Below are 9774 nucleotides of genomic sequence, written 5' to 3' on the forward strand. Positions count from 1 at the left end.
AAGAAGAGCAGTGTAATGTGGAACATCCCTTTAGTGATTGCACTGAAACTGTAAACATACAATAATAAATGATTGAGGAAAAGGCGAACATGCATGCTAGTGTTACTGATTAAATCCATGAGATATGACATAATAATTTTGCTAATATGAAACCAGCACACCAATGTGACTTACACAATTTAACTGTTTGGAGAATGGTTCAAAATAACTTACTAGATAAATGCTTCTTTTCAATACCAATGATTCCACCCTAAAACAAAATTAAATGCAAATGAATGCTGCAGTTTTCAAGTTAATCATTGAGTAGTCATTACACTCATTCAAGTATCAGTGAACTTATAAAACCAGAGATTGTTGCATCCTTGGCCAAAACAACTATTTCATGAAAAGCACATTTAGAAAATCTAGCTAAACAACAATGCATCAAATTAAAAATAAAAACCATTCTGCAAGAATACTCTGAAAAACATCTTAAATTGTCACTTTCAGTCTAAAGCGGTGTATATATACACGACACACACAGACACACACTATTAATCTTCCCAGATCTTTTGGAGCTATTGAATTACATGTTTGGCAGTGCAAGTCATCGAGAAAAACAAAGTTTGCAATAAGATTTTAAGGGTAAACATTATGAACACTGACCATATTTGCAATGTCAAGTATATAAGGCCATCATAAAAATCAGTTTCTTAATTTTTCTTTTATAAAACTTAAAAAGAAGGGAAAGGGGACAAATTTACACTTCAAAAGAAACAGACTATATTTTGGAAGATATAACTTAGGAGCATTTAACACAATGTCCACATCCATTCAGAACAGAGAAGTATAGCATCCTTTCCAGGGGGTTCTCCATTCACAAACAGCCAGAGCAGAGAGGTTGATGTTGCATGCTGGTGGTTGATCCACTACATCAAGAGGTACAGGTTTCTGTGGGACTGCATGCTTTGCAATATGAGACATTTAAAACTCTCATTTTCTCCTGAAGACGTAATAGAGGTCAGTGGTAGACATGATTTTTGGACAGTCTTCATTCCCATGTTTTAACTATCTCTATTGGTTCATAGCCCAATATTGGTGAGGTCACAACAACCCCATTCCCCCTCCCTATGGGCTGTTGATGATATCTTTGTAGATAGCATTCGTGGTGGTCTGGCCGAAGATGAACGCGCCAATTGTAACCATGATGACTCCATAGGCCACCATTGCATTCCAACTACAGAGAAATAATAAGGTTATCAGTTTTATCATTTAATACACAAATCTTTAGGCATTGCTGAATACTGTTTACAGGGTTAGTTCACCCAAATATGAAAATACTCTCATCATTTACTCACCCTCATGTTGTTCCAAAACCCATAAGACTTTAGTTCATATTTGAAACACAAATGAAGATATTTTTGAACAAAACCTGTGAGATTTCTGTTCCTCCATTGAAAGTTCATTCCACCAAAAAGAGATTGTAAAACTAATCCATATAAATCGAGCGGTTTAACCCAAGTCTTCTAAAAAGACATGATCGCTTTATATGATAAACGCATTTAATTTAGCCTTTTATTCATTGATCAAAGTACAAAGAGCGCATTAAATATGGCAAACAGAATCTCAAAGGTCAAGCAAGCAAATAGGGAAGTATGTTTGAGCTACCGTTTACCATATTTGATGTGCTCTATGTGTGCGTGTAGGAAATATATGGATTACTTTTACAAACTTCAAACTTTTGGTGAAATGGTCCTTCATCTGAGGAACAGAAATCTCTCAGGTTTCATTAAACACATCTTCCTTTCTATTTCAGTGATGAACAAAAGTCTTATGGGTTCGGAACAACATGAGGGTGAGTAAGTAATGGCATAATATTTGGGTGAACTAATCCTTTAATAAGTAATAAATGAGTTACCTGGCTGATCTGAAATCATGCTCTGAAAGCTTTGCCTGAATCAAACACAACCCTATAGACAAACATTAGAAGAATGAATATGATGAAAATATTATGAGATGCAAGCAAAAGTACAGTCTAAGATCTTTCTCCTTTTAATACCTGGAAAAACAAAAATGAAGCACGCAGCCAAACCACCAATTAGTGAAATGACTCGTCCAATATCAGGAATGAAGAGAGCAAGAATTAGTGTGAGGCAAAACCAGACGAGCGTCTGCGCTATCCTCCGTCTCTGTTCCTTAGCCACATCTGTCTCCACCTCCTCTCCTTTATAACGCAACCACAAACCTTCCAGCACTGCCCTAAAGCACAAACAAATACACATATCCTTTTAGACTGACTGTATGCATCCTTCATCGACACACGTCTATAGACCACGAAAGCCTGTTACCTTCCACAAAAGTGCAGAATTGGATACGAGGTAACAACACAGATGATGATAAAGGCTCGCGCAATGGCCACCGCAACATCATTAGATGGATACGACATTAATACATCCTGGCTCACGCTTGAGCCGAATGACAGGAAGCCACAGACGCCTATGGAAAAGAACAAGCCCAAAGCTTATACAACCAGCTCATATTAGATCTCTTTATCATTCGAATATTTTGGCAAATTTAAGCTCACACACCCGTGCCTGTATACACAAAGAGGCAGATGATCATGCTGACTGTAACAACTGCCCACCAAGGCCGGATTTCTGGCTTCTTCATGCTGTTGAAAACAGGAACGCTGCTGACATGACACTGGGAAAAAGAGTGCGAGGACAATGATGATTTGCTAGATTTCAAAAGTAGAATGAATTCAGACATTAATTCATTGGCTGAGACAGATACACTATCATTCAAAGTTAGGGGTCTGTATCTTTTGAAAGAAACTAATACTTTTATACTGCAAAGATGCAATTAAATTGATCAAATGTGACAGTTTAGACAAACGTTACAAGATTTCTATTTCATTGAAATACAGTTCTTTTTAGGATCAAAGAATCCTGAAAAAAAAAAACGCATCACAGTTTCCACAAAAGTATTAAGCAGGACAACTTTTTGAAGGAAATTTCTGAAGGATCATGTGACACTGAAGACTGGAGTAATGATGCAGAAAATTCAGCTTTGCCATCACAGGAATAAATTACATTTTAAAATGTATTAAATCATAAAACAGTTCTTTTAAATTGTAATAATATTACTGATTTTACTATATTTTGATCAAATAAATGCAGCCTTGGTTAGCAAGAGACTTCTTTAAAAAAAATAAAAAAATAATAATAATAAAAATAAAAAAATCTGGGAAAAGTCAAAAAAAAAAAAAATTAGAGTAAAGTCTACTTACACACCTGGAAACCAAAGCAGATTGTAGGCAAGGCATTAAACACATCGGTCCAGGATGCAGGGCTGAAAGACGAAAACGTCACATTATAATAGTGATCACAATTTACTCTGTATTGTTTCTCTCAAATAACTATATAAAATGTACTTCTGACCTGATTGGGATGATTCCTGGAGAAACTTCTTTGTCAGGCCAGATGTATTTGATAATGACTATGATTGTCACATACCAGGTCCCGATAACACTCAGGGTGCTACAGATTGATCAATACAAATATGCATGTATGATTTAACCGGCAAATACTGAGGAACAGTGTTGGGGAAAGTTACATTGAAAAGTAATGCATTGCAATATTGAGTTACTCCCTTAAAAAGTAACTAATTGCATTACTTTTTAAGAAAAGAAATGCGTTACATTACTTTTGCGTTACTTTTTCTCACCTGGGGTGGGCTTGTTTTTTTATAACAAAAAAAAAAGTTTCATTTTCGGGCAAATGTAAAGGCCCTTACACAACAAAATTAAAATAATAAGGCTGAAGGAAATGCAAATTCACGCGTGTACTGTAGAGGGCGGAGCTCAAACAAAACTTTCAGCCGTGCTGCCGTTCTGGATTGCAGAAGAATAGGATGCAGGAGAAGAAAGTTTAACACTTACTTCACAAATAAAAACAAAAAATCTAAAGTCATTTTTGGTTTAACTGACTTATAACTAACTTATCAGCAGCAAGTACATTTGTCAATAAAGTGAGATTAAATACACAAACATATTTGTTTTATTTAATTATTGGAGGTTTGCGTAGGATTCTGGTTTTGCATTTCACTGATTTTATTCTTTTTGAGTAATCTTTTTTTGTGCAAGTGAGATTAGTAAATGCATGCTCACATTTAGTTTAGAACTACAATAACCATCAAGTTTACACTCAACGCCTCTGCACTTACTCCTGGTTTCTCTCAACAAGGGGACAGGAGAGCTGTCAGTCAATACATGGGAAAACTTGCGTTACTTGTATTGACTAAAGTAAAGTACTAAAGTAAAGTACTAAGTAACTCAGATATTTTGTGTAAACCTAAAAGTAATGTGTTACTTTACCAGTAACTTAAAAAAGTAATCTGATTACATAACAAGTAACATTACTTTTAGGTTTACACAAAATATCTGAGTTACTTTACTAGTTACTTAAAAAAGTAATCTGATTACGTAACTCAAGTAACTAGTAAAGTAACTCAGATATTTTGTGTAAACCTAAAAGTAATGTGTTACTTTACTAGTTACTTAAAGTAATCTGATTACGTAACTCAAGTTACTGGTAATGCGTTACCCCCAACACTGCTTAAATAATCAAGTGGAATTGTGTTTACAGAAAAACATCTGCACTCATCACAGCTGTGATATAACACTGCAATGCATTGACAAAACTACAGTTAAACAACACGAAAAAAAGACGTTTCTACCTGGCATACTTCTGGAAGCCAATCTCTTTGGGTATGGACAGAGGCAGAATGATCAGCACGGAGGTCAAAGTGATGGTGAACTTACGATCTGTGTACCAGTGCGAAATAGTCGCTGTTTCTGACTCATGATTTATAGCACCAATCACTGTAGCAAGAAAGACAGAAAATCAGACAAGTCTAGTCAGACTATTTTGACATATCTTTGTATATGTTAATATACTTACACTTGTCCAACTGATCTCCAATAATAATAAGGAAGGCTATGCATGTGCCAAAGGTGTAAACAGCGATGGCCAGCTCACATGTGACACCGAGAACCTTCCCACACACAGCACGAATCACCTCCTGATACGTTGTTTCATTGCTCACCTAAAAAAAAAAAAAAAAAAAGGTGTGGGGCTCAGCCTTAGAAATTTTGAGGTACCCTATGGACTCTTTTCACAGACTGTGAAGGCGCGTTTTTACGGTCATCAGCATCGTAAATCCTGCAAAGTTTTTTATATATGTATTCAATTCAATTCACATTTATTGGTATAGCGCTTTTCAAAATACACATCGTTTCAAAGCAGCTTTACAGAAAATGCATTACAGAGTCCACATTACAATTTAATGCATGTACATTTATAATACTATGTTTTGTATTATATTACCTTTGCATTAAATGACAAAAAACTGGTAAATGCTGCTGTGGAAGTGTTTCTAATACAGCGGCTATGGGAGTGGCTGTAAAAATGACATCTTTCTGTCTTCTGAGTGACTGCTGTTAACAATCTCTCACTGTTTTTTTTTCTTCCTCTTTTTAAAAGGTGTGAAAACACTATTGTAGAGTTTTTCTTTTGTTATTTGAGCAAATGGGAAAAAAAAATAAAAAATTTAGAGTAGTCTCTCATTCACCGCTATAAAAGTTAATCCAACTATGACGACTTCCGCTTCTGAGAAAACTCGAAATGTGAAAACGTTCAATTGTGAAGTTAATATTCAAACGTTTTTTATAAAACTAAATATATACACAACCGATCAAAAGTTTGGGGTTGGTAAGATTTTTTAAGGTTTTATTTTCATGGAATCTCGTATGCTCACCAATGCTGCATTTATTTAATCAAAAATACAGTAAAAACATAAATACATAAAAAATATTTTCTATTTTAATGCATTTTAAAATGTAATTTATTCCTGTGATGACAAAGCTGAATTTTCAGCATCATAACTCCAGTCTTCAGCATCAAAGAAATCTTTCTAATATGCTGATTTGCTGCCCAAGAAACAATGTTGAAAAGAGTTTTGTGGAAACCATGATACACTTTTTAGGATTCTTTTATGAATTGAAAAGCTTAAAAGAACAGCATTTATTTGATATATAAATCTTTAGTAACATTATAAATGTCTTTACTGTTACTTTTAATCAATTTAATGCATCCTTGCAGAATAAAAGTATTAATATCTTTCAAATAAATCTGAACAGATGTGCATTTTCTCTTGATGAGTCTGATACAATATATGCTTACCTGAGAACAATAAGCCAAGATCACCAGCCCAGTGATGATGAAGACCATCATGCACTGCAAAAGAATAAGGCAAACTTTGAATTTCACAGCATTAAACTTCAAAGGACTATGTCTTTAATTGAACACTTTTTGGTTTTATTTACAACAGTCCATAAGTCTCTCTCACCATTTGAAGGGTCACTCCGGCTGTGACACCACCAGCCATGTTGAAAGCAGCAGGAAAATTGAGAAGTCCGGCTCCCAGAGCAGCATTCACCACGATAAAAACAGCCCCTAATGTAGATGTCCCTCCCCTTCTGTTGTCTGATTGGTTAGGCAGCTGGATGGAGTCCACGCTGGGACTCTGCAGAAGCCGTGCTCTTTCACCAGCATCCTCACTGTAGCCCCAATCGCCCACTTCACTGTTAATCGCCCTGTCCGCCCTCGACATGACGCTTGCTTTTCTCACACACCCTCAGATAAACTTACAGGGACACCATAGGGTAAAAGTAGAGGTAAACACACTTGTGCTGTCAGTCAGAGCCACCACCATTGAGGGTGGAAAGGTGCAAACACACCTCCACAGGGTCCATACAGTTACAGAGAGTCGTGTTCAGTGTTCAATGTCATCTGTGAACAAAGAGGGAAACATATCACATGGTAGTTTTCACAAATTGACTAAAACGGTTTATGAGCATCATAGGTCTGCACTTGCACTTTTAGGTCTGGGAGTCACAAGACATAATTGTATTGTATTGCATAATTGTATAACAGTAAAAGTCTGATATCGTATTACAATTTCAAATAACTGTTTATTTTCTGTGATGGCCAAGCTGATTTCCAGTCTTCAGTGTCACATGATCCTTCAGAAATCATTATAATACGCTGATTTGCTGCTCAAGAAACATTTCTTGTTATCAGTTGGAAGTTGTGCTGCTTAGTTTTGTGGAAACCGGGAAATTGAGTTATTTGACGGTTTATTTGAAATAGAAATCTTTTGTTGCATTATACTTTTGACGTCTGAGCAATTTAACATATCCCCGCTCAATAAAAGTATTAATTTCTTTCTTGTCTTTTTGAATGGTAGTGTATTTGCTTTTGACTCGTCTTGACAGATATTTTTGCTTACTTGAGAACAATACGTCAAGATCACAGTCCACATGGTAGTTTTGATGACACAGAGGTTTGCACTTTAGGACAAGTCTGGGAGTCACGGGACATAATTGTATTTCTCAGCTGATCAGTAAGCAGAAATCTCAAAAAATCTCAGACATGCGATGAGGAAATGAAATATGCTGTCCACTAGAGAATGAATAAAGCACTGTCTGAACATTATCTTTAAAGCAGCTCGATTAAAAGCTGATCAATCGCATATCGATTTGGGATTATTGCATGAAATGTCTGAACTAAATGTCTAAATGTCCGAGGAGGACAGTGGTGGTAACGTTAACGTTAGTTTATGACGGTGTCGTTTGAGATTATAGCAGTTAGGCTACATCACCACACACCGATCATCATGCTCAATGACAATAAGATTCAATCAAAACATTAGGCCAAGTCAAGGCAACTGACACTGATCATACTCCTAATAGGCACGATTTCAATCGTAAGGAAAATGAACTCTACATTCGCTACTCTTAAAAGGGTAAAAACACAAATCAGAAAGGCACAAAACATGCCATGACACCCGAACCCCTACTGTACCGACTCACATAGCACTGCACTTGTTTAGCTAATAAACTGTCCAGGTATGAAGGATATGTGATAAAGCAGATATCCCACCTCAAGCGTATGTTCTTCGCTAGTCCCGCACCGTGATGAAGAGCCTCGAGGAGATGTTTTCCAGAGAGGAACTGAAATAAAGATGAGGCTGCTGCCTCCACTGAAATAGACTCATCGATTAGCTGCTGAGTGCTGACACAGACATGGTCACATGACAACATTCCCAGCTAGTGATGGGCGATTTCGAAACACTGCTTCGTGAAGCTTCGAAACCTTTACGAATCTTTTGTTTCGAATCAGTGATTTCGGAGCGTGAAGAAACTGCCAAAGTCACGTGATTTCAGTAAATGAGGCTTCTTCTAGATGTTTTAATTAGACATTAGTATAATTAAAAGGAATAATAGTAGTTAATAGTCTCTTATTGGTCTGTTTAACTAAGCCATCCATGGAACAAACAAAACAAGCACTGAAAATTTATTAAAAAAAATATTATACAGACACTTGATAAATAATCTTATTAGATGATCAGTTAATTGCATTTGATAGATTTTTACTTTCAATAAGGCATTTGCAATGGGTTTGTAAAGGGTGTTTTTAAACCATGTTTAGCCTGAGTTTATGTTGTATTTACACTGCTCTGACCAGCAGGCGTCACCAGTGTGTGGCGCTCCGAACGCTTCGAAACAGTGAATCATTTTGCGAAGCAATTGGTTCAATTGAATCGAAGCTTTGAAAAGCTTCGTTTCTCTATATTCAGCTCATTATGGGTAATGTAGTCGACTCGATTTAGTGGTGGGCCGTTATCGGCGTTAACGCGCTGCGTTAACGCGAGACTCTTATCGCGCGATAAAAAAAATATCGCCGTTAATCTATTCCCCAAGTTGGGTTGGGAGATGATGACGCAATCTACCCGCGGCCGCGAGGTAAACCCGGCTGCAACTCATATTCGTCGTCATCTTAAGTAAACACGGCTGAAAGTGAAAGCTGCAACATCCATTATTTGGACTTGGTTCGGATTTAAGCCGTCCGACAAACAGCAGCAAACTATAGACAGAGTGTGTGGGGTAACGGTTCGGTAAGTTAACACACGACTAATCCGTTCTACCACCTCAAATTCAAAACGAAACATGATATCACTGAATACCAGCGCGCGCGTATTATTCTCATTCCAATATATCTTAGTGGTGTAACGTCAACACATAATCTCTGTCTACGCCCGATTTTAAGAATCGTTGTTGTGTTTCTTTTTAACTGAAAAGACATCAGTTAGACAATATTATCACTTTAAGTTTGGGGTTTCATAAGCTCAAAGCTATAATAAACATTAGACCTACTTAAGTCTCTGCAGCTAGTGTACTTAAATTTTATTTATCTGCAAAATTATGTTGTATACTCACAGTTTTGCACAATATATGTTCTCAAAACTACATATACCCTTTAAAAAAAATACATTTAGCAGTTGTTTAGCAGGGTCTGTGTAACCTGTTCTGAAATGGTTTTATTATAATATACTGTATATCGTTATCGCAAGAGGCTGCAATGTATATCACAATATAGATTTTAGGCCATATCGCCCATCCCTAATTGATAGCCTATAGTAGTTGATAATAACATAGGCCTACCTAATGTTGCCTATGGACGGTAACAGTACAGTAGTAACCTTTTACAGTCTATGAGTAGAACAGCTTTCTCAAGCAGTTTGTGATGCATTTTGGAAACAGGAGATGAGCCCCTGGTCTAATGCGCCACCTGGCTTGAGAAACCCGTTCTTTTATAGTCATTATTTGGGTAGCACACATATTCTGAATGCCTTCGGCAGAATTCAAATGAGCCATTTTAATCTAGATTAATC

At 36.6% G+C, this 9774-nt stretch overlaps 1 protein-coding gene across 2 annotated transcripts; it reads right to left on the reverse strand.

Annotated features, from left to right (window-relative positions):
- Positions 1–12: 12 nt before the first annotated feature.
- slc38a7 (solute carrier family 38 member 7) lies at positions 13–8157 on the reverse strand. Of its 2 annotated transcripts, XM_079866167.1 has the most exons (13): positions 7983–8157; positions 6779–6830; positions 6388–6684; positions 6222–6275; positions 4941–5085; positions 4717–4861; positions 3420–3518; positions 3273–3330; positions 2568–2682; positions 2328–2475; positions 2039–2238; positions 1898–1949; positions 13–1216 (listed from the first exon to the last, which is right to left on the reverse strand). In XM_079866167.1, exons 3-13 carry the CDS (start codon positions 6649–6651, stop codon positions 1108–1110), a joined length of 1389 nt encoding a protein of 462 aa, XP_079722293.1. In that variant the 5' UTR covers positions 6652–6684; positions 6779–6830; positions 7983–8157; the 3' UTR covers positions 13–1107. The 2 variants fall into 2 exon arrangements, with proteins under 2 accessions (XP_079722293.1, XP_079722292.1); XM_079866166.1 differs by having other exon boundaries at positions 6388–6830; positions 7983–8154.
- Positions 8158–9774: the final 1617 nt, after the last annotated feature.

Source organism: Squalius cephalus (genome assembly GCF_949319135.1).
Source record: "Squalius cephalus genome assembly, chromosome: 3".
NCBI lineage: Eukaryota > Metazoa > Chordata > Actinopteri > Cypriniformes > Leuciscidae > Squalius > Squalius cephalus.

Bases quoted from the DNA above. Each gene is read 5' to 3' on its own strand.
- slc38a7 (XM_079866167.1), bottom strand. From the start codon at position 6,651: ATGTCGAGGGCGGACAGGGCGATTAACAGTGAAGTGGGCGATTGGGGC. The intron at 5,086-6,221 runs GTAAGCATATAT...TTTTTTTTTTAG, and splicing joins TCTTGGCTTATTGTTCTCAG to GTGAGCAATGAAACAACGTA. The intron at 1,950-2,038 runs GTATTAAAAGGA...GTTTGTCTATAG, and splicing joins CTTCATTTTTGTTTTTCCAG to GGTTGTGTTTGATTCAGGCA.